This window comes from Apium graveolens, chromosome 3, assembly GCF_009905375.1.
Source record: "Apium graveolens cultivar Ventura chromosome 3, ASM990537v1, whole genome shotgun sequence".
NCBI classification, from domain to species: Eukaryota; Viridiplantae; Streptophyta; class Magnoliopsida; order Apiales; family Apiaceae; genus Apium; species Apium graveolens.
The window spans coordinates 294,382,754-294,409,209 of NC_133649.1; the positions used below are offsets into that span (position 1 = coordinate 294,382,754).

The following is a 26,456-nucleotide window of genomic DNA, read 5'->3' on the forward strand; positions in this document are numbered from 1 at the left end:
GATTAACTCTTGAGTGTTCTCATCTAATTAATTTTAAGGGAAAAATCACAATATCAAGATAAAGTGTGGGTTTTCATCACCCTTTCCTTGACCCACAAACCATTAATTCGTTATTTTGAATTCCCTTCCACTCCCTTAAAATTTAATTAGACGTTGGCCCCTAGGAATTTCGAGCTCAATTAGGAAGGTACCTAAAAGAGAAAATAAATTTAGAATTATTCGAACTTTTGGCAACAAGGCAAGTGTTTCACTTACCTGGCCAATTTGGATTGGTGACTAGGCTAGTGGTTCTCTAATTCAGCTCCTTGTTTACAAGGAAGTGCCCCCGCTTACCTGACTAATCGGTTTGAATAAATCTATATTTATGGACTTTTTGGTGGTCCAAAAAATTAAGAGCTGTCTAGATTTTTTAGGTTAACTCAGGATTAGTATTTTTCCCCTTTTTCTTGCTGGTAGATAATTTTTATATCTTCGTAGTGAATGCACACTTAGTAAATAAGTAGTAGCGGATATTTAACTCGCCCAACCGCTAGACTTTAAAACACACATTTATACATCATCATGGAAGAGGCTTCACCTCCTCCTACCACTCTCCACCGAATTTTATATTCCAAACAACCCAAAATTGTTGTAGGAGCAAACATTGACTCTCTTCTCGAAGATGAGTTTATTGTTGACCAAGATACTAATGAAGAATTTAGGGAGTTGTTTAGGAATATGTCATCAATATAAATGCTTGAGGAACTAAACGCTATTACTGCATAGTGGGAGACCCAATGTGAGGAGAGTTATCTCAAGCCTATGATCATTTTAAAGCCTTCCATGATAAAGCCTCGTGGAATTTCACTCTTTCCTCCCACTTATAAATTTAGTTTCGAAAAGGCCCATGACACCTATTCTTACTTCATTGTTCAGGACCAAGAAACACACTGTAGTTATCAGTTTCAATAACATAAGGAAGCACCTACTTGGTTTATAATATCTAATAAGGGAGATTGTCTTTTTGAGATTTACAACCTTGAATTAGACATTCAAGGCCAAACTTTTGATGACTACTTAATCTAAAACACTTTTTGGTTAGGTGTAAGCATAAATTTTGGGAGAGACTTCATGGCCTAGTTAGACAAGGTGTTGGATAGTGGTCAAAACTTGATATGGGGGACACATGTATATTTTGTATAAATTGTTTTGTATAGTTTTTTCTAGGGGTGTGCAGAAAATCGCAAAAACCGTAAAAACCGCCCGCACCGCACCAATCCGTACCGCAAAACACGGTTTTTAATTTTTGTGGTGCGGTTGCAGTTTGAATTTTTAATAAATTGCGCGGTGCGGTGCGGGTTGTGGTTTTAAATTTCTGAAATACGGTTCAAACCGCACCGCATCACAATATTTAATATATGTATATATGAGAATGATCAAATACAAACTAAAATTAAAATAGAAACTATGAACCAATCTAAGCCATTAGATCTACCTAATCTAATGGTCCCCCTAAATCACCCTACCCAACTACTCTGCACCCTCCCACACCCAATTTCAGCTTTTCCCCTCCGTTTTTAATTTGATTTTTCCCGTCAAACCGTAAGTTTTTTTTAAAATCCGATTTCACTATATTTTTCTACATCTCTTAACGATCGATTTGCATACCATATGTGTTATATTTCGAATTAATTTTAAAAAAAATTATTTGGTTTCTAGTTTCTATTATAAATTGGTTTATATTGGAGTAGCCCCCTATATATAATACTTATATTTCATGATTCCATTTATCAAGTTTGATTCCATTTAACATATTATGATTGCTTGCTTAGTGATCATCTTGTTTCTGCAAGACCAATTGTTGCGTGGTGATCGTCCTATTTGTGTTTCTTCAAAAATAATGAGACACATGCTAAAAAGCCACCTATTTAATAGTGAACTCATTTAATTGCCGAGCCAAGCTTCTACGTTAAACTTTATAGTGTGGAATTTCTAATTTGTATTATTGAAGAATATTGGCGACTTTGTTATATTATTCAAAAATTTAATTAATTTAAGTTTTGTATTTATTTAAAATTTTCGAACTTGTAATGTATAAACCGCAGTTAACCCACACCGCACCGCATTTTTGTGGTGTGGTTTATGCGGTTTTTGAGGGTACGTTGTGCGGTTGCGGTTTGGAAATTTGATCAAACCGCATGTGCGGTTTGGTTTGCGGTTTGAGGAAAAATCGCACCGCCCGCACCGCGCTCACCCCTAGTTTTTTCCTTTAGTTTTAAACAGGATTATTAGTGACCTTCAAGTTTTCTCCTCCTTCACCATGGTGAAAGAATGGTACACCTCTATCTCTTTTGTGTATCCTTTTCTTTTACATTGAGGACAATGTAGATTTTTGATATGGGTGAGTTAGTTGTGATTAGTTTTGATCCTGTTATTTTGTTCATTTGAAAAAAACAACAAAAAAAAATGAAAAAAAATGATGAAAATCAATAACACAACAAAAATTAGGAAGTTAGCTCGGTTGTCTTCTCTTGACCTTAGTTACTAGTTGGTGTTAGACTTTTTTTCAAAAAAAGTCTTATATCTAGAATGCCTATAGACAATTTGAATTTTATTAAGCATAGTGATCTTCATAAACTTGCGTCACACTTAGGTTTTGCCTTGAATTCCGAGACGTCACACACTATTCACAGGGTCTTTGTTGGAAAGATGGGTGAGATAGTTTTCGATACTTGAGAGAGAACTCACATGTTAGAACAATGTTGAATCATGCCTTTGCGAAAAAAAGAAGAAAAAAAGGTTGTAAGTAGTAAATTGACTAGTCTTGTTTTGTGTCCTTTGTTACTCGAGTAATTAAGTCCTTAGGGGTGTCTCAACACCTAATGCCCTACGACCTCCTGGTTTGGGAGTTATTGACCCAAAACTCGTTACATGGATAACATAGAAAGCCTAAGAAAACGGACATTGTACAGTCAATTAAAAAAAGGAAAAAATAGCGAAAGGCGAATATGGCTAGACACTTATTTTGATAGAGATTGAGTCAGTTCAATACTGGTTGAAAAAGAGAAAATGATTCGTCCACTTCTAAACAGCATTGACCGATTTCAAACACACCTTGAAAGTCTTGGCAACGTTTAAGTGGGGCAAGTGGGCTTGTATTATGATAAGAGTCTTTGGCACATATTTTTTCTAAAAATAGTTGAGTTAACACCAGTGAATGCTAAGAGATAGAGTTACAATCCAGTTAATGTAGTAAAGATTTTATGGGTATATCTTCTGTAAACCCTTAGGAGACAACACTCCTCTTGTGGAGATCGTCTACGAGTTTAACGGGTTGGTACACCTAAAAGTACCCATGATTCCTACGACAATGAGTTAGATTTTTCTTTAATCTCGAGGACGAGCTTGGTTTTGATATGGGGGAATTTGATTACACATTTTTATTGTATAATATTAGTGTAATATATTAATTAGTTAGTACATCATTTTCCCTTTTACGCTTGGTTTTACGGTGTTTCTAATTATGCAGGCTATTAAGAAGATTTTTAGAGATTTGCCGTTAAATGTACTGAAATTAAACATATAACAATAGTGAACACAGATATTTCAAAACTCACTTAATTTTATATTAAAATTAAGAATGTTTGCTACAAAATTTCTAGGCTCTTTGTTAATAAAGAGCTTAGCTTCTTCCTTGAGAGAATACTAAATTTCTATCTAAATTGTTACTTCTAAACAAAGCATCCAGTGTTTACTTTATAGAACAGTAAACACTGGTTATTACACAGCATGCAACAACATGTACTAAACTCTATTTTTGGATAACCAAATCTTTCTATTTCTGGCTTAGTGTATCTTTGCTAATCTTGCACGCCTGTGACTTTGCTTTGCCAGTTAATCTTGCCCTTTGATCTTGTACTCTTCAAGCTGCCTTTTGTAGACTTGTCAATCCAACTGATTGGATTGCATGTTGATTGATAATCCTGAATATTAAACTGGTTTGTACTTTGAACTTTGAGTTTTACCTCGAGATCTCTAGTTTGGTATATAGAGAACTTGACATCTCGATAAGTATAATGACTTATTGAGATCTCTAATCACTCTACAGTTGTTTTGACTTATCGAAGTCTCTGAGTTCTCTATAAGAGAATTTGGCTTGTCAAGATCTCACTTCTTCATGTCTTCACTTTGGCTTATCGATAACTCTGAGTTCTCTAATGACAAGTTGGCTTATCGATAACTCCGAGTTCTCTAGTGACAAATAGACTTATCGATATCTCAGAGTTCTCTAGTGAAGGAATGACTTGTCGATATCTCCAATCTTCATGTCTTCAATTTTTCTTGTCGATATCTCTGAGTTCTCTAGTAGCTTTTCCTGACTTGTCGATAAGTCATTCTGGAGTTCTCGAATGACTTCTCTATAATGCTTAATCTGTGACTTATAGAGAACTTGACTTAGAATATTTTTCCCAAAACAGATTTATTCAACTCCAAGCTTCTTCACAATTCTTCTGAGGCATGATCTTCTTGATCTTCTTCCAGATAGAATTCTTAGACTTGATACTGTTTACAGAAAAAGACTCCAGTCTGCCCTTAAACATTTTTACAGACTTAAGTGTTACAATACACAATGCAAACATAGATTACCATACAACTTACTTAGGGTTGTCAGTTTGACTTAGTCTTGTTATTGTACAGGCATGTCTTGCACAACAATCTCCCCCAATTTGTGAGAAGATTGCTTAACACAAATTCATGTCTTTTAACAAGACTAACCCCAAGCTATAATGGAAAATAAGACTAATACATAAAAATTGACACAATTACAACATTTATACAGTAGGTGATTTCTTGAGTTTAAATAGTTACATGCATCAGACAAAGACTATTTTTGCTTTTATTTTTTCTCTAATGAGGTCCTTTAAGTAAACAAGAATTTCAAGTTCTTCTATGATTAGTGTCCCTCTTAGAGCTTCCACAAGTTTGAGTCTGTCTGGATTTGGATAACCATCTAGTATATCAATCCTAAACTTTAAGAATGCACCAGCTTTTACATTTAGAAATCTTCCATCCTTGGAAATTCTGCTCATCCTTTTTGCCTTGAGTTCTTCTGATCTTTTAATATACATTTCAATCTCTTCATTATACTTCCTCTTCCTTTCCTCATATTCAGCTTTATTCCTTGCTCTTCTTTCCTCCCTTACAATCAACCATTCATCTAAAATAGATCTTCATGCTCTTGTAGCAGTATCCTTATCCTTCAGTAAACTTATCACTCTCTTGATTTCTGTGGGAGAGAAGGTGTCCGTTAAGCTGCAACCAAGAAATGTGAAATACCCATCCTCATAGTAGATTCTTACTTCCCTTAGTGTTACAACCCAAACTCTGACTATTTCCTCAGCTAGTTGTTGAAAGCAGTCTTCATCTGAATTGCATCCGTTTAGAGGTAGAAAATCGCTTTGCTTGAAACAATTCCAGATGACCTTCTCAGTGACTTGTACTTTTTCAGTATGCTTAGCTTTCTTAGGTTTCCTCCCAACAGACTTGTAGTGAATTTTGAGTGATGGCTTAGGTTTATGATTTTCTTGAGAAATGTTTGGCTTGAGGTGATTGGTATTTTTAGAAAGGTGTTGGCAGTTTGTTTATATAAAAATTTAGGCTTTGAGGTTGGAGGTGGTTCAGTGTATGAGTTTGTTGGCTTTGAAGGCTGAGCTTGATTTGTTTGGATTTTTAGGGTTTGTTGTTGTGGTCCTAAATTGTCCTCTTTCTTTTTCTTCCTCCTTTTATCTCTCTTCTTGTCATCTCCTTTCTTCTCATCCTGATTCTTATCCTTGCTAACAGTTGCTCTTGAAGATTGACTTGGATTTGAGCCAGAAGGTTTTTGTTCATCATGCTTCTGCTCATCATCATCCTTACTTCAATTAAATTATAGTCTGTTGTAGGCAACATGGTCTCAACATTTTGAAGATCTCTCCCAATATCCTGATCATTTCCTCATCTTCAGATGTTTTGTTAATTTTGGTCTTTAGATCAGTTTCAAGGGTCATGATCAATCTCAAGTTGTTCCTTACACAATTTTTACGAACTGTGAAGTATCTGCACTTAATTAAGTCAACAAACTGTGAAGTAACTGTCAAGTTGTGGACAGATGTGACGACTGAGAATTTTGCGACGTAATTAAGTCAATAAAGTATGTGTTATGTGATATGATTATAATTATGTGACTAAGTACTGATTAATTGTCTTTTCTGTATATTAGAATATAGGAGCGTAAATAAAAACGTTCCAATTTAAAGAGTCAGCTTAGAAGTTAAGTTGTGGTGTCGGACCGTCAGGTAGAACGAAACTCGTCCTAATAAGGAATTAAGGAATATAGAATGTGAATTATGTGCGATTGAATGAAATGAATGTTTAAATAAAGTATTTCATCCTAAGTGATGTGTTGGTTGGTAAAGATAATGAGAAGCGTAATCGAAATGCTGAGCGTCGGGCCGTCAGGCTGAACGTGACCCGGTACGCGTAGAAAAGGATAAAGATTAAAGAGGGATAAATTCTATGATCAGACCTGAGTCGTTATGTGATTATATATGTGAGATTGTTGTCTGTGTGCATGACTATGTGTTCTGTGACATCTTTATGAATTTAAAAGGGATTATGTGATTTAAATAAAGGTTTAATTAACCTTTGCGTATTTTTATAAAATCATCCGAGTAAGATAAAAATATGGGATTTGTTTTGATATCTTCTTAGTAGTCCTAGAGACTTTTTAAAAATGATGAGTGGATCTATTTGGTGGTCTTGCATTTTTAAATTGATTTTATGTGGAAAAATATTATTATTAAGGCAAGCTTGTGAAATTCATATAAAATCAACCGTCCGTTCAAAAATCTATTATGAGTAATGGTTAAAAAGATAATTTCAGATATCTACGTGTTAAAATCATCACTTGCAATAATTTCCTGACTTTTCGAGAGAGATATATTTTATATCTAATTTTTGTTGCATTTGAGTAAAAAGAAAAGGGATTTATAAGCATAAAAAGCATTAGTAAAGTACAAGTTTGCCCTTGTTTTGGTAACATATAAATCCACTTCCTTCCCCCCTCTTTTTCTTTTTCCTCCCGTGCACCCACTCTCCCCTTCTCTTTTCTTTCTCATCCCTCTCTCTCGAACACTCTCAGCTCTCTCCATCTCTCAGGCTCTCTCCATCTCTCATCTCTCTCTTGCATGCAACACTCAAACCTCACTCAAACTCAAAGATATTGCTACCTTTAGTCTTTATCTTCGGTATACTTCTCGATTCCCATTTGCATATAAGTGTTTGTAAGAGTTTTGATGATTAATCACTATGGTGGTGTTCAAGGAAAATGATTTCTTGATACATAACCATAAGAGTGAATTCAAGAGACTTTTGGGGTCATAAACTCGAGAGGAGACCCGTTATGGGCTCTCTCAAGTTTCGACCACCACCGGCTATGATCCAAGGAGAGCCGGTGGAGTTTCTATGATATGATAATTTGATTTTTAAGCTTTGCATGTTATGGTTTCTTGAAAGATTGAAAAAGGGTTTTGTATTATTCCGAAACTCAAGTATGTGATTGATAAAATGGTTGCATTGATTGTTTAGGGAGTAAATGGATGAGTGTAAGTGATTATTGCTTAGAAATCAAAAATTAAGGTTTGTATGTGAGTTTTTAATTCGGCTTTATGCTAATTATAAAGAGGAATTTGATTTGATGAGTTGATCTTAAGTGAACACTAAGCTTATTTAGCATAAAAAGTAATTGTATGTTAGTTTTAAAGAAGATCAAGTTGTGCATGTCAATGTTTAGTCCTTGAATTGTGAATTTGGTTCTTGCCGAATGGAAAATGAGTTTAAAACGGGGTTAATTTGATGATTAAGTAGATGCATGTTGATTGAATGGATTGATTAAAGTTGAAGTCACTAGGTAATGCATGGTTTGGTGTTTCAAATGAATGGAATGACTTAGTAAAGGATTAAAACAAGTGGGAAATGTGATATATAACCTTGCATGTCAAAATTGATTCTTGCATGTTTGATTTATGGAAATTACCCGAATGGGTCTTAGGAGTAAAAAGAGGAATTAAGTTGGTTTTTGTCAATTATCTTAATGGCTAGTGAGAACTTGATTGCATGACGAAGATTGGGGTGATGTTTATATTCAAATTTTGATGATTAAAAGAAGGTGTTGATTTTGATTCTTGATGTGATTATGATTCGGATTTTTGATTAAAAATGATAAGGTTAAAGTAAGTAAATGACTCTTGTAAATTGCATTAGTTGTGTTTGATTATATGAGGTTGAGATTGAATATACTTGGTTGTGTTTTGTATGTATGGTTCGAATTAAGGAATAAAAGAAAAAGGGAATTAAATCGTTTGTTATTAAGAGCTATAAGTGATAGCTATGGTCATAAAGAGTTATATTAGTGTGATTTGAGAAATAGCTAAGGTTAAGCAAGTACGCTTTGATTGTTAAGTATATAAGGATATAAAAGTTACGAGAAAGGGATATGCTATGTGCTATGTGCTATGTGCTTATGTGTATAAGCTATAATCGTATACTCGAGTCAAGGATATAATCGAGTTATCGTATTGAGTGATCGTTCCGGGAACGAGAGTTGAGAAACTGATTAAGGTTTTGGCTTTATTGTAGATTCAGAGCGTGAGGGCATTCAGGCTAGGAAAGGAAAGGATATACTAGGTGGCAGTAGTTCAACCTTCAGGAAAGCAAATTCAGGCAAGTAACTCTGACTACTTGTATAAATGGTTATAAAGAGAATGTTGTTCATACCATGTAGAGTATTGAACTGTTTAATTATGAAACCCTGATATTGATTTGAGATACCCTGCCTTTGTTCTTGATAAACTGTTATTGTTAAGCTTAATGATTAAACCCTTTGATAATCTGTCCTTTCTGTTTAAGTTATTTATTAAGCCATGGATTATATTGAACCCTCTGATTATCCTTGTTAACCCTGTTTAATGATACCTTGTTTTCCTGATCACCCTAATTGATCGATAAATAGATGATGATCCTTCTAACTTAAGTGTTTTGTTATCCCTGATACAGAATCCTATGAATTGTTCCTTGCGTATCTTTGAATCACTCCCTGAACTTTATTTCCTTAAAATCTGAATTAAGAATGAGTTTCGACTTGAAAGAGTCCGAATGATTTCAAATTCTTGGTAATGATAAAATGAATTTTAGAAAACCTATTTATTTTTCCAACTCAAGGTTTTCCAAATGAATTCCTGATGGATTGGATTGGGACGTAAGAGGCTAGTGGGACTAGTCCAGTCATGGTAAGAGGCTAGCGGTGCTAGTCCAACTTAAGGCTGAAATTATGCCGATTGGTACCTTAAAGACCGGAATGGAGGTCGGTACGGGCTGATCACCCGTATATAATGAAATGAAAAGATAAAGTGATCCAATCAAGGGTTCTAAATGATTATTTAAAAAGGGAACTGAAACTATCTGTTCAGTAAAATTGATTCTTAAAAATGAAAATGATTTATATTGTTTTGAAAAGAGTTGATTATGTCAATGTGAAGCTTAAAGCTCGAGAACCCTGATTCTTGGATTTGTTGATCATATGATTGATTCCATATATTGAAATACTATTGCTTTCCTTTATTGAAAGATCTATTATGATCCTTTAATGATTTGTGATGAATGTCGGCTTTCGTCCTGCATTGAGCCTTGTTCCTTGAAAGCCCCACATTATCCTTCAAAACCTTTCTTTAACCCAAAAGCTGGAAATCTGCCACCTAGATCAAATAAAGTAGAATGCCCTGAGTTTGGTAAAGCATATTGTGAATTGATATTGTAGAACTGCTATATAGTTACTTGCTGAGTTTTATACTCATATGTTTTGTTTTAATCTAACCATGGCAGTTAAACAAGAAGATGGCCAGGCTTAGGCGCACTACTCGTAAGAGCGTACCTGGTGGTCCCTACCGTGTTGAGGGCTTCCGGTTGCCAGAGTAGGTAGTGGTATTTATGAGTGAGCTCGTGCCTAGAAGGAAAAGTTTAAAGATACAATGGGTTATCTGTCGGTTCCCAGCCGGAATCGAGATTGTTTATTTAATAATATTTTGGGTTTGTAAGTTATATCCTATGATTGGTAGTTATAATCTTGTCTCATACTTTATCCTGTTGATCATGTTAGTAGTTAATCGAGGTTTATGCTTATTTAATTACTAGATTAGAGGTGTGTGAGTCCTCATTTCCTAACCCCGAGATTGAAGTTGTCACAACAGATGTAGGAAATCCCCCTGCTTGGATGAAGATAGGTGTTAGGGCGAAAACACACGCTAAAATTCACGCAAGTATACGCGTTCGCAAGTAGTATAAGATATAAATCAGATTTGTTCCCACAGAGACTGGTTTGGTTTAATAATAGATTATGCACCTATGCAACAATGTATGGCTATCGTTCAATGCTAAGACAAATAACAATTTGGGTTTTGATTAATCTAAGAGATTATACTAAATAGCATTAACTAAGAGAACTAAGGTTGAATTACTTATATGAGACAAACATGGGATTCTAACTTCATTACTACTTCATTCAAAATCATTGTTCTTAACCTTGGCATGTGATAGTGATGACACTAATCAGATAACTTGAAACTAGTAAACGCCAACTTTCATTGTACGAATACCCTACTACCAAGCATCCAAAAAAGAGATAGAAGTTGAATATACACCAATTATGCTTAGTCCTTATATGTCTATAAGAATTGAAAACATAACGGTTTAATGTGCAAGTTATCTATCGTGATTACATAGGGCAAGTAAGATGGTTAAAATTACCTACGAATCATGCATAACAAATACATGAACCTATGCTAGCATGGCAAGTTCTAAATCTCTATATTCATTTTCGATTTACTAGAGATTAACACGCTATCTTATATGTTAGCTACACACATAAGACAAATAAGCACAACCAATACTAGGATATCAATCAATCACCACACACCAAGATATTAAAATAAATTAACTATAGAAATCCATAAGTAAATCCGTTAGAACCCCACGATAACGATCAGTTCATAATCGAACTCATCGTCACCATGGGTTCCAATGAAAGCATGATAATAAACAATATAAGAGTACTAGGGTTCAAAGACAAATCGAAAATAAGCATCCAAGTATCAACTATATTGAAGAAAATAAGAGTCTTCTTTTCCGTAGCCTTCTCGTGTTCTCTAGGTCTTTTTATTGCTCTCCCAGGCCTCCTTGTTGTTGAAAACGTCTTTTTATTGGTATATATAGGCCCCCGGATGATCTGGACCCTCAAAATCATCAAATTCTACTAAAATCAAGATTCTGGGGCAAAAAGGGCAACGCGGCCGCGCTGGTTTTGGGGGCGGCCGCGCTGGTTTTGGCAGAAAGTCAGCGCGGGCGCGCTGGTTTCTGGGGCGGCCGTGCCTGACTTCTGTACTTTTCTGCTGATTCTTCTTTTGGCCATATCTTGAGTTCTACTCATCAGAATTAGGTGATTCAACTGCCCACGCGAAGCTAACGAGATTCTCTACAACTTGATAATGGCCTAGCTTCCAATTCTGATCTTTTATCAGCATAATCTTTGAAAATCTTCTTTCTTCCTTTAACTGATGCCTGAAATGCAATAACACAAAAACACATAAAAAATACCAATAACTTGAGTCCAAAACTACCAACTTAAGCTTGTAATGAAGTGTTCCAAGTAGATATAAAATCCATTTATCAATAGGCGTAAGGAAAAGCAGCTATTTGACCATTTTTGAGTTCTTTTAGCAGTTGAGTGTCCTCTGGAATTACTCTGTGCACTTTGTCAATTATCACATCCAGCTCAGATGCTTTCAATTTTTGAATATTGGAGAGAGACACCTGGAGACATATGTCTAGTCCACAGTCATTTATATTTACACCTATTCTCTTTTCCAGAAAGTTGTCAACTTGGACAAGCACCACTCTAACAAAGTTTATGTTGTTGGCCAAATCTTTCTTGTATGTAACATAGTTGTTGTGTAGAGACACCCTCAAGACTGTCAGAAGTTCATTAAACTCAATATCTTGACAAGGTCCTTCTACAGCTTTTAGTAGTCTTTCTTTTCCAACATCATGAGAGAGAATTTGAGCTTTTGATGAGCTTTGGCCATGCTGAGTTGTTGAGATCAATTCTTTTGACTTGCCAACATCCCTGGATTTTTGACTTTTGACTTGCCAGCATCCCTGGACTTTTGGATCCTAACTTCTATCTCCCCCTTAGTTTTGGTGACATGACATGATTAGGGGAGTTGGAAATTCTGGCCTCACAGACTCAGGAAGTGCAGGCAGTGGAATGTTTAGCTTTCCCATGATGGCTCCCAAAGCAACAGAATTCTGCATTTGTAAGTGCTTGTGGGATTCCACCATTGTTTGAATATCTGTCCTGTTGACTCTGCACCAGTGTAGTGAGAGCATGCACTTGAGCTGTGAGGTTGTCATTTGAGGTTTGCAGAGTGGAGACTTGATTTTAGGAGAGCTTGAATTTGGAGATTTGTGGATGTAGATGCAGGTTGATAAGAGCTTGCTGAAGTAGAAGGTCCAAAAGAGTCCTCAACAGCGTGTTTAATACCCTCCATTAGCAATACAGAAGGCTCATATATGCTTTGGTGAAGCTGGTTCAACTTCAGCTTTGTGTCATTTGAACTGGTGATTTGTTGTTGAACCACTTCATGGAGAGCAATGAAAGACTTTCTGAGATTTTTGATATCTTTTTCCATAGTAGATAGATCTAGACTTGTCATTTGGTCAGTAAAGTGTTGAAACTTTGAAGTGATCTTGACTTGAGAGGCTTTAATCTCATCCATCTTCTCATTTAACAGTTTCCTTACCCTGTCCTCATGACCAATCAACCTGAGTTCTATAGCTCTTCCAAAGAGATGGAAGGCTTTGAGTTATGCTTTGGAAACTTCATTGATGGCATCATAGACTTCAATAGGGGTTAAGGCTTTAGCATTGCTTCCCAAAATAGTCAAATAGTCTTCCCTGAATTTAACTAAAACACCCTCCATCTTCATATTGTAGTCCTTGTTTAGCCAAGCATCACAGTTGCCATCTTGTAGTTCTTGGACATCTGTTTGATATGAGAGCATTATGGCTTGGTAATCTTAGTTAGATATATCTGAGGTTAAGAGTTGTTGGGAGATCTGTACAAGTCCAGCTAGCTGATCAACCCTGAAATCTTCAAGATTTGATTAAGGTGCAGCTTCTTGTAGCCAGTTGGAGACTAGATGAATTGGTTGAGAAGTTGAGGGTTCAGTTGTTTGAATTTGTGAGGAGCCAGAAACACCTGTGATAGGAGTCACAGTTAAACTCACAGTTTGCACTGTGGTTGTGACAGGATGTTGTTCCTCACCAGTTATGGGAACCTCCATTTGAATTGGAGGGGATTTGACCGTGATACTGTCATTTACAACAGCCTCAAACCCTTGTGTGTCTTGCACCACACTGTCACTTAAATGTGCTATGCTTGCCTCCTCTATGACAGGATCATTGACAATTGTACTCCTAGCATCAATTGCTACAATTTCTGCTAGGGTTTTGAGGGGAGTTGTTCCTGGAATAGGAACCTCCAATTGAATTGGAGATGATTTAGATAGCTCCCCCTCAGGAGTACTACCCTCAAACCTTATAGTCTGTGAAGACTGATTTGCACATGAAGGTGCATTTGTGATCTCCATGGGGTCTTCAGTAAAAACTGATGAATCCCCCATGTTTGTGTTGGTGTCATTAAGGTCTACCCCAACATATAGCCTCTCACCAACTAATTGTGGTTTCTGGGTGGTGAGCAAGGTTTCTTGAACCAAGTCACTTGAATGGGGCAATACTTGAGGATTTGAGTCAAGTGTTTCAGTAAAAGAAGAAGAAATATTATATATAAGAGTTTGAAGTTTAGGATTGAGTGTTGGCAGCTCCCCCTGAATGGATGAGGGAGCTTTAAGGGATGTGCTCTACTTGTGTGTGCCATCCTTATTTCTCCTACCATACACTTGGATTTGTTCAAGTGTTGGCTGTGCAGACTCTTTACAAGATATATTGGGGAGAATGCTCTTTCAATGAAAACACCCTGTTGAGAGGATGTCTCTAGAGTCTGTTTTGGCACTTTTTGTACAATTGCATCCTTTTGGGAGGATACAGAGGTGGCTTGAGTGGTCAACTCAGTTTTCTTAGCCTTCTTTGTTTTTCTGACCAAAGGTGACTCATGTGGTACTCCTTTCTCTTCTTTTTACAGGTTCAAGGACCATAGTTGTACTAGATTGTACATTTGATCTCATATCAGGCATTGGGTAAGGGTAAATCTTAAGCCTCTCCATCATGAATGAAGTGCTTTTCAGACTTACATTTACCTTGTTCTTTGTAGTAAGTGAACCAAATATTATTTTGGACACTTGCTTACAATTGCCTATTTTAGTGCTATTTATACCATTCAACAAGTGTATGTCTGTTACTTTATGATTAAGTAGACATAATAAATCTAGGAAAGTAAATTTCCTCACCTCTAGCAGATTGGGGCATGGTAAGCCTGGTTGCAAGTTATTCTAGGATTAATAGACCAACATTCAAGTGTCTGTTGTTGGCTATTGAGAACACCATCTTTTGCACCACACTCGAGATGTTGTCAAATCCCGTCTTCCTGCATGTGAAGGCCCTTACTACGGAATCAAACAAAAAGGACCACCCCTTCCTTAGGTTTGTTCTGTTCAAACTTGCCAAGTTGATTCTTCCACCATAATTGATGAAGTCCATGAACTCAGCTAGTTCATCCTGCTGCATTCACATCTTGCTCATTGAACTTTATCTGTTGGCCTCCAATTGAGCATGTCACCACCAAGGACACAAAGTTGTCAAGCATAACAGTTCTCACCACTCCTGTTGTCCAAAATTCATGCAGAACGTCCAAGTATAGGACTGGGTTAGCTGTTAAAGCACCTGTGAGATAGGATTCAGACAAAAATTTCACAAACCCCTTGAAACTGTCAGGGGCTTGGTTAACATCAGTGAAAGTAATATAGTTGGTTCCTTTCTCCGGGATTACAACTCTAACATTGTTGAGGGCCATTGTTGTTGAGTAAGATTGAATAGGTAAGAAAAATTAGTGAGAAAGTGTTTGAAATGAGAGAGGAAATCGGTTTTGAATTGAAAAAGCTAGGCCACTTAGAATTCTCGAAGGCGTAAGTATATGTATCGAGATGTCTGGGTATTTATAGTAAAAGCAAATGACTTATCGAGAAGTCAAAAATAGACGTTTGGAGTATACTTATCGAGAAGTAATTTTGAAGGTGAATTACATATCGAGAAGTCATTTTAATTTACTCTTTTAGAGAACTAAAAATTAACTTATCGAGATGTCAAATAAATACCCAGTTTTTCCAAAATGGACTGAATTATTTCCAATATTTATTTGAATAAATCAAAATAAAATCATAATAATTTTGTCAGAAGTATTTTACCAAAATAATTTATTGGATTAAATTATTTCAGTTCTGAGTTATTTATAAGTCTAATAATTATGCTTGTAGAGAACTCTGTGAGTTAACACTATTAGAGAACTCTATAATGACTTATTGATAAGTCTTAATAAAGCTTATCGAGAAGTCACTCGAGAAGTCAGTAATTTGACTTATCGATAACTCACTCGAGAAGTCTTAAAATGACTTGTCGATAAGTCTAAGATAAGTCAATTACACTTATCGAGAACTCAGTTCTCTATGTACTTTTGATCATTTTGATTATGTCTTGTGTTTATTTTACATATTGAAGATATAAATTAACATTTTGACAGTTTTCGTAGAATTTGAAAAATTCCAAGCTGAATTTTGAATTTTGAAAAATAAATATGTAGAGATTTTCTAAAATATTTATAATTCATATTTCTAGTTAATTTCTAATTAAATCAAATTAATTTTGATTTACTAGAAGTTAATCTGCTGCAACACATTAGCTGAGTTCTTTCTTTAGGATGAAGAATTTAACATTCCAATTTCACCTACAAGTATATTGAAAGTTGTTTCATCCAAAGGTTTAGTAAAAATGTCAGGTAATTGTTTTTCTGTTGGAACAAAAATGAGCTCAATGGTACCATTTGCAGCATGTTCTCTAATAAAATGGTACCTTACATCAATGTGCTTTATTCTAGAATAATTAACTGGATTAGCCACAATAGATATAGCACTTGTATTATCACGCATAATTGGAATTTTATGTAACACTAGGCCATAGTCCATTAGATGATTTCTAATCCAAAGCACTTGAGCACAACAACTTCCAGCAGCTATGTATTCTGCTTCAGCTGTGGAAGTTGACACAGATTGTTGTTTCTTGCTATGCCAGGATACAAGTTTTTGTCCAAGAAACTGACAGCTTCCACTAGTACTCTTTCTGTCCATCCTGCATCCAACAAAATCTGCATCTGTGTATCCAACAGCTTCAAAACCAGTTCCCTTAGGATACCATAATCCCAAGTTTGGAGTCCCCTTCAAATACCTGAAAATTCTCTTAACAACCATTAAATGTGATTCTTTTGGATTGGCTTGAAATCTTGCACATAGACATGTTACAGACATGATGTCTGGTCTACTTGCAGTTAAGTAAAGCAATGATCCAATCATTCCTCTATAGCTTGAAATATCTACACTTTTGCCCTTTCTATCTTCATCCAACTTTATTGCTGTAGACATAGGTGTAGAAGCAGGTGAACAATCAACCATACCAAACTTCTTCAATAAATCTTTAACATACTTAGTTTGGCTGATGAAGATCCCATCACTTCTTTGACTGACTTGAAGTCCAAGAAAGTAAATTAATTCTCCCATCATACTCATTTCATATTCACTCTGCATAAGCTTAGAGAATCTTTGGAAAAGCTTTTCATTTGTAGAACCAAAGATAATATCATCCACATAGATCTGAACTAGGATCATATCATCACCATGCTTCTTGTAAAAGAGAGTTTTGTCTATGGCTACCTCTAGTAAAACCATGTTTAAGTAGGAATTCTGACAATGTATCATACCAAGCTCTAGGTGCCTGCTTTAGTCCATATAGAGCCTTGAGTAGCTTGTACACAAAATCTGGAAATTCTGGATCTTCAAAGCCAGGTGGCTGTTGCACATAAACTTCTTCTTCTAACTCACCATTTAAGAAGGCACTCTTGACATCCATTTGATACACCTTCAAATTTGAATGTGCAGCAAATGCTAGAAAAATTCTTATTGCTTCAAGTCTTGCAACTGGAGCAAAAGTTCATCATAATCAATTCCTTCTTCCTGTGAGTAACCTTTTAGCAACCAACCTTGCCTTGTTTCTGGTAACTATACCATTTTCATCCATCTTGTTCCTGAACACCCATTTTGTTCCAATCACACTTTTGTTCTTTGGTGCAGGAACTAACTCCCAAACTTTGTTTCTTTCAAACTGATTAAGCTCTTCTTGCATGACAGATATCCAATCAGGATCCATTAGAGCTTTTTCAGTTTTCTTAGGCTCTACTTGAGACAGAAAGTATGCATGTAGGCACTCATTAGCAGTTGCACTTCTAGTCCTTACACCAACATTTGGATCACCAATTATTGCATTTGGATTGTGACTCCTATCCCATTTTCTGCTGTGAGTTTGTTGACTGGTGCCTTCATCATTTTCTTCATTATTGGTATGACAAGTAGATCCTTCTTCTCTTTCTCCCCCTGAGTTTGTGCTATCAAATTCAGGTGTTTGAGATGAGTTTCCATTTCCATGATTTTCCTGTTCAGTAGACTCTTCATGCATCATCTGTTGTGCATTAACTTCAGCCTCTTCATCAGAATCACTGTTAATGTTGAAATTTTCAAATGCAAGGGCTTCAGCTTCATTATCATCAAGGCATTCCAAGCCTGAACACTTGTCATCATCAAAAGTCACATCTGTGCTCTCCATGGTTCTCTTTTGATCAATTACATAGACCTTGTAGGCAGTTCTCTCCAATGAATATCTCATAAAAATTGCTTCAAAAACCTTTGAGTCAAATTTTCCCACATATGCAGAGTTGTCTTTTAAAATGTAACACTTGCTTCCAAACACATAAAATGCTTTCCAGTAGGCTTTCTCTTAGACATGATTGAGTAAGGTGATTTGCCATGAATGTTGTTAATGAGATATTTGTTTTGAGTGTAACATGCAGTATTAACAGCTTCTTCCCAAAAACTAGTTGGTAACTTGGCATCTTGCAGCATTGTCCTTGAAGCTTCTACTAATGTTCTGTTCTTTCTATCAACTACCCCATTTTGTTGAGGTGTTCTAGCAGCAGAGAATTCTTGAACAATGCCTTTGTTTTTGTAGAATTCACTTAATGTTGCATTTCTGAATGCTTGTCCCATTATCACTTCTCAATCTCTTTACACAGTTTTGATCTTCAGCCTGTTTTTCTATCTTCTTTATGTGCTCAATTATGATGTGTGGAGTTTCATCTTTAGAGTGCATAAATTCTACCCAAGTATATCTTGAGAAATTATCCACCATCACAAGTGCATATTTGTTCCTTGAAATTGATAAGACATTTACTGGCCCAAACAAGTCCATGTGAATAAGTTGCAATGGTGCACTTATGGAATTCACGGTTTTTGACTTGTGACTTGATCTTTTCATTTTTCCTTTCTGATAGGCTTCACAGACTTCAATTTGAGCAAACTCTAATTTTGGCATGTCTCTCACCAACTCTTTCTTGACCAGAGTGTTGATTGCCTTGTAGTTTAGATGTGAGAGTTTCTTATGCCATAACTTGCTTTGCTCTGTTGATGCCTTGGTGTAGAAGCAACAAATTCCATCCTCATTTGTTGAGTCCAAGTCTGCAACAAACAGGCTTCCTTTCCTTGCTCCTTTTAGAGAAATTTTATTGGTTTTCTTGCTGATGAAGATGCATTCTTCTTTATCAAATAGAACTTTAAAACCTTTGTCTGCAAACTGGCTGACACTGAGAAGATTTACTTCAAGACCAGCTACCAATGCTACATCATCAATGATAACATTTCCAGAAACAATCTTTCCATATCCATTGTGAATCACTTGTTGTTGTCTCCAAAGGTCATTAAAGGGTCAGCCTTCTCCTCAAATTATGATAGCAAGGCCTTATCACTTGTCATATATCTAGGAGTATCCACTATCTATGATCCATATGACCTTCTTCATTTTGCCCTGCACACAATGAGTTTTAAGTGTGTTTAGAAACCCAAGCTGTGTTGGATACTTTCTTCTTGTTAACTGATTTAGCAGAAGTAGAGTTAGAAGTCTCAGAAAGAATAATATTCATAGATGTTTGTGCATTCTCCCTTGCAGCTGTAGAACCAATATTGACTTCTTTGAGATCTACTCTCAGCTTGTGGCAACTCTTCATTACTTTTAGATTACAGGAAATGCAGTCAAACTTATCACAAAATAAATAGGGATCATTTGGCATGGATTCATTATACTTGCAGGCTCCCTCAACTGGCTTGCTAACCATCTTTTTACAAAGATAAGTTAGGTGATTCACAGAGCCACACTTTTCACATTTCTTTCTTGGAGCATCTGCAACATAAGCAAAGTTGTTGCTTTTGTTTATTCAAATATTCCCATTTCTATTCTTCTTCTTCTTTCTTGCATCTTCATTTTTTATTTCCTTGACAGGTGTCTTGGAATCTTGGTTATCCATGAGCTTCATTTTAACTTCAGTAACAGGGGAGCTTTCTTCATTTGTCTTTGCAGCATCTTCATCTGCTAGCTCCTGTTTGATTATTAACTCATTTTTACTACATTTAATGTCTCCAGCCTTGAACATAGGTGACTTAACTTTTCTCAGTATTACTGGGACATCTTCACTAGCAATGCTCTTGTCTTTGTCATCTGTAACTTTCTTTTTGCTGTTCAAGGCCTCATAATCAAAACCAATAGCTATGTTAGCACATGGTTTATTTTTCTTATGATACAGTCCAACCAACTCAGATGCATTCTTGAAGGACTTCAATTTAACTTCATTCTTCTCTAGCTTCTCCCTTAACACTGCTTCAATCTCATTTGCACACTTGAGCTTATTTTTCAAGTATGCATTTTCTTGTTTCACAGCTTCAAGCTCTACCATCAATAATTCAGTTTCCTGTTTCTCATTTTCAAGCTTTTCATTTATCTTTGTCAGTCTGCTAACCTCTTCATTAGCAGCAACCATACTTGTATGAATGTGAAACATTTCTGTGCTCATCTTTTCAACAATTTCCTTATATTGATTCACATTTAAATCAATAGTGGTAAGAGTTGGTACCTGTGTTTTTGATGAGGATGACTCTCCTCGCTCCAAGGCCATAAATGCATAATTTCCAACTTCCTTATCTTCATCATTATCAGAATCATCTCAACTCTTTCCTTCTGCAATATAGGCTTTGCTTTGTTGTTTCTTCAGAGGAGCTTTATACTTTGCTTCCAGTTCAAGATAAGCTTTGTCATTCTTTGCTTTCTTGGGTTTCTTGCATTCTGTAGCAAAATGGCCTAGCTCATCACAGTTATAGCACCTTATCTTTGATCTAGTCAATAAGATCCAATTTTGTAGCCATTTTTGCTATTAGATGTGTACTTCCCTTTTCCTTTCCAGCCGCTGTCTTTGTTGAATGATTGTCCTTTTCCCTTGAAGAATCTTGGCTTCTTTACTCTAATGTTAAAGAACTTTCTTTCCAGATAGGCCATTGATTGATCTGGCTCATCAAGTTCATCCAAGGTGTAGAACTCATCTTCTTCCAATTCTAGTATGACTTGTTCATGTGAATCATTTTTTCTTTGCTCACTAGTTGAGACACTTGGAGTCTGGAATCTTGGCTCATCATTAAAGGCCTGGCTTTCATTAACAATAAGAGTACTTGAACCATCTACAACATGCCCTTGACCAGCTTTTAATGATTTCCTTTGAATCATTTCCTAATTTATATGTTTTTAAGATTCCATATAAAACTTCCTGAGTCAATCTGCTCAAGTCTCTCCCTTCTCTGATTGCTGAAATTTTCTGTTCCAAATGGTCAGGGAGTGTGAGCAAAAACTTCAAGTTCACTTCTTCAGCTTCATAATATTTATCATGTAGCTGCAAGTTGGGCTGTAATCCGGGCCGAGCGAGCCGAGTTTCGAGTCGGGCACAATTCGGGTCAAAGTTAAACGTGTCGGGCGAGCCAGCTCGTTAATCCTATTCAAGCCAACATTTTCTGCCGAACTCGACTCGATTATCGTACGAGCCGGGTCGAGCCGGCTCGCGAGTTATAACGAGCCGGACCATAACGAGTAGAGCCGGGTTACTAGATTAAGTTCAAATTAAAATACAGCCCAAATTCAAAAGTTTAAGCCTAGCCCACAGTTTATAAAGCCCAACCCATTATATTATTACACACACATATACTATTATGTTGATTAAAAATTAAAAAATGAACTTTATCCCAAAACATAGTAGTTCGCTGTTCAACTATCAAACATTCTAGGGTTTCATACTCGCGATTCACGATTCACGATTCACGATCGAGTTGCGATCCAAATTCAATCCACATCCAGTTCTATTGTTATCAAAGAGGTAACAATTTATTACGTTTATTTCTTTTGCTGAATTAGACTGTGTTTATACAAACAATAGATTCAATATATCATATGCTTTGCTTTGCAGTTAATATATGGTATATATCTTCGATACCCACAGCCACAAGTTAATATATGTAGTTGAGATTCCTTACTTTTATTAGCCAAAGTTAATACTAATATTTGATAATTGCTTTACTTTTGTTATTCATTACTTTATAGTTTTTCTTGATTGTCTTGTTATTGTCGGTATCTACACATACATGCTTATGTAGTCATTTTATTAGGATTGGGTATTTGAGTATATGCTTATGCTTTGTTCTTGTTTAAATTGACAAAAAGCTTCCATCTTTTTGTAATGTTTTGATTTTTAAGGATGCCCATGTTCTTGTTTTGTCATTCTGCAACTATTATTTCAAGTTACTATTGTAGTTAAGTTAGTACCGAAACTATCTACTTAAGTTTTGTAATATGTTTGAAACTAGAATTATGTGAGTTTCGTAAAATAATGAATTAGTGATCCTATTTTGATAAATTATTTTGATTTTTTATTTGATGACTTAGTGAAGCCAAATTATTAAAGCTGAGACCAACTGGAAGTAGAGAGATGAAATTGGAATGAAAACAAATTATTTAAATTCATCAACAACAAAAGGGTTGGCATCTTATTGGGGCTCAATTGTTCATCTCCAAATCTTTCAGTCTTGTGACTAGCCATCGAGATTAATTAATTTATTTAAGACATAACTAGTTGTGATAGCTGTATTGATCAGTTATTTATTTAGCTGTTGTCTTGTGTGCTCAGTTTTAGATGGATTTAGTGTTATTGGTCTAGCTATTTCGATTGAACCTAATATTATTGTGTCAACAGCTTCAAGATAGTTCATCTAGAACTGAGAATGCAGATACATGGCTATGACTATTGTACTACTAACCTTGAATAATATAAAATACATGTCATGAGCAATGAATTTAACAAGGAGTATACCTAGAGTCAGTAATAAGTTCTACAACAAGAAACTCTATTCGCTTTTGTGTTTTTTACTAAAAAACTATATTCCAATTATTAGTGCAACTTTTGTGTTTTTTTAAATATTATCACTCCAAAAGAAAGTCTGAAATTTGGAATTTGCACTATTTTTTACTTGTAAGATTAAGTCGACTTAGATTAAGTCAGCTTTTGGGGATTTTAAGTCAGATTTTATTTATCAATTTTACATTGTCTCACATATTCTTTCCCTGATGTTATGATGCAGGGGAAAAAGGTATTATGGACGAATTAAATAATACCAAGAAGAGGAAAACTCGCAATGATGAGATTTTTCCACCCACTGCACCTTACATTGATGAAAGTCATATGACAATTCGAAGTTATGCGGATGAATCTCTGTCAGAGGATGATTGTGAACAAGAAGAATTATCATTGTTGTCTAAAAAGCCTACTAAGCCTGCTGTTAGTGATAAAGACACAATTACAACTTCGCAAAGAACAGAAAAAGAATTTGAAAAGGAGAGCTCTGAGCAACCTAGGAGTGACAAGCCTTACCAGAAAAAAGGAAGGAAAAAAACATCCAGTGTTTGGAATTATATGGTAGAGTTTAAGGATGGTACTAAAAAAGGTTCGAGATGCAAGTTATGTGGTAAAGAGTTTTTAAAAAGTGACAGTTCTTCGACTTCTGCGATGAAGAGACATTTGGAAAAATGTTTAAAGGAACATGATGACACTTTACAAACACAGCTTCAATTTCAGAGAGGAGGTTCTACTGATGAGGTGAAGTTTGCTTCTTTTAAATATGATCATGCACTTATGAGAGAAAAGGTATCTCATTATATTATGATTAATGAGTTACCTTTTATGCATGTCGAAAGTTTTATGTTTAATGAAATTATGAGGACCGCAACACCTTTATACCAAAAGATAACTAGGGGAACATTAAAAGGTGATTGTAACACTACATACGAAATTGAAAAAAAAGAAATTGAAGGAAAAGCTTAAGTCTGCCCAGAAGATTAATATAAATACTGCTATGTGGACTTCTTCCCATCAAAAGCTAGGATATATGGTAATCACTGCGCACTGGATGGACATAGATTGGAAGCTAAATTCAAGGGTTCTTAACTTTTGTAATGTCCCCCCTCCTCATTCTGGATATATCATTGATTGATTCGTTGTATAAATCTCTGCTTGATTGGGGAATTGAAGATAAAATTGGTACCGTAACTGTTGATAATGTTAAGGCTAATGATGTAGCTATTAGGACTTTGAAAGATTCCTTTAGTCTTAGAAATTTAAGACCGTTATCTGTTGATGGAAAATTATTTCATGTGTGATGTTGTGCGCATATTTTAAATCGTTGTGTTCATGATGGACTCAAGCATATTAATCTGATTGTTCGTAGAATTAGGGATGGGGTAAAATATGTTTGTGCTTCAGAAGGTCGTCTAATTAAATTTGCTGAAATAGTTAAGTTATTGTAACTGAAATCAAAGAAGTTAATTCTGGATGTTTCCACCAGATGGAATTACACGTATTACATGTTGCATGCTGCCCTTCAGTTTAAAGATGTGTTTCCTAGGTTTGCACTTTGGGATAGAGCTTTTAATGAATATGTTCCGAGTGAAGAAGATTGGGAAAAAGTTGGACATGTTTGCTCATTATTACACATATTTGAAGGTGCCACTAAAATAGTTTCAGGAAGCCAATACCCAACTTCTAACTTATTTCTTTCGGAACTCAAAAGGGTGAAAGAATTGCTAGATAAAAGGTGGGTGACTTAAATTTGTATATGAGGGATATGGCTAATGCAATGAAGGAAAAATTTGATAAATATTGGGGCGAGAGTAACTTGATGATGTCTATAGGGGCTGTGATGGATCCGAGATTTAAATTAAAGCTACTTAGTTATTGTTTCCCGGTTATTTATCCCATGGAAGGTCAAAGTGAACAAAAATTGGCACATTTGAATGTTGTCTTGCATGATTTGTATCAAGAGTATGTTGCTGAAGATTCTAAAATAAAAGGGTTGACACCAGATTCTAGTCAGATTTCTTCCTCTGATAAATATAATTGTTCTGATGATAAAGAAATTCCAGCTTGTATGAATGAGTACGAGGCTTTTATTCGTGAAAGTGGGGCTGCTCTTGAACCGGTCAAATCTGAATTAGATGATTACTTATCAGAGGGCATTTTTATTCTTAACGACTCCTCAACAAAAAAGTTTGATGCTCTGTCATGGTGGAAAGGGAATAGTGCTAAATATCCTATATTATCACGAATGGCCCGTGACATATTAGTTGTTCCTCTTAGTACTGTTACATCAGAGGCTACTTTTAGTGCCGGAAGCTGAGTTATTGAGCCACATCGATCATGTTTAAAAACTAAAACCGTAGAGATGTTGCTATGTGGAGCTGATTGGGCACGTGAAATTTATGGATTAAAGAAATCAATTTAGGTACAAAACTAACTCATTCTCTTCACATTCAGTACTTTAATTTTTACAAATTTGGGACCTGAGACATGGAAGGCTTGTTATATGACTAATTTATCTTCAAATTCTTAGAAAAAAGATTTGAAACCATTGGAGATAGTTTTACCTGTCTAAGTAGTATTCTATCTACTGACTACATTACAAGGTCAAGGTATGTATAAAATAAACATGATTCTCAATTAAAATGTAAAAGTATTATTAAAATACATCATCAAATTATTAGTAGCTACCGGCTAGATTTAATTTTCTCTTTTTTTCTTCTGCAGAGTGCAGATTGCTACTATTTTTTGATGGTCCTTAGACCTTAGTTTTGCTTTTATCCTGACTGCCACCTGGAGTACAAATGCTGAATATGTAGTGCACTTGATGAATGATGAATATGTAGTAGCTTCCTTGTTAGCAATTATAATGTGAATTTTGCATATACATTCAAGTGGAAACTTGTAATATGAATTTATTTAATTTTCTTGTTCTAGCAGCACTAAGATGTTTGGACTTTTGCATTGTTTGTGACTGTATAATCATATTGTGCAATGGAAGGAAGTCAGGAACCAAGAAGTCATGAAATAAATTTTTGATATTTTAGTGTATAATATTTTTTACAAATTATATGTTTTTTTAAAACGAGTTCGGGTTCGAGTCGAGTTGAATTCGAGTCTCGAGTATACCCGGCTCGACTCGTATAAATAAACGGGCATAAAACTTGGTTCGAGCTCGACTCGTATAAATTATCAAGTCGAGCCGGGTCGTCATAAACGAGTTCGAGTTCGAGCTGATCGCAAGCAGCTCGGCCCGAATTACAGCCCTAGCTGCAAGTCATTAATCAGCTTGTTAAACCTTTCAAACACATCAGTAATGCTTTCTTTTGGCTTAGCCATGAAACCCTCATACTGTGAAACCGGTATCCTTCTTTGATTTGACCTAACTTTCTTAGTTCCTTCACAAAGTATTTCTATCTTTTCCCAGATCTGCTTAGCAGTGTCACAGTTGACAATGTTATTGTACATTACATTGTCAAGTGATTCTATTAAGATCAGCTGCAAGCCACTATCTAGGGAAACTTTTTCTTTCTCAGGCTCAGTGTAATCTGAAGGATCTTTAGGAGCATACTGAGCTGGAATGACCATGTCTCCATCTGTAGATTCCTCAACTCTTACTATAGGAGTGAAGGGCCCATTTTTGAGAATCTAAATGTATAGTGGATTGGCCATCCTAACAAACAGCAACATTTTCTTCTTCCATAGAGTATAGTTAGTCTTATCAAAAGTAGGGATTTTGATGCTACTGATTTTCTCTGTATTCATTCTTCCAAGATCTTGAATATGTTTAATTTCAGATTTTGCTCTGATACCACTTATTAGTTAATGAATTACACACAGA

At 35.6% G+C, this 26,456-nt stretch overlaps 1 protein-coding gene across 1 annotated transcript; it reads left to right on the forward strand.

The window, feature by feature from the left end:
- The first annotated feature begins 24,383 nt into the window (after positions 1–24,383).
- LOC141715211 (zinc finger BED domain-containing protein RICESLEEPER 1-like) lies at positions 24,384–24,935 on the forward strand. The gene has a single exon (XM_074518689.1). The coding sequence runs from the start codon at positions 24,384–24,386 to the stop codon at positions 24,933–24,935; it is 552 nt and encodes a 183-aa protein (XP_074374790.1).
- The last annotated feature ends 1,521 nt before the right edge of the window (positions 24,936–26,456 follow it).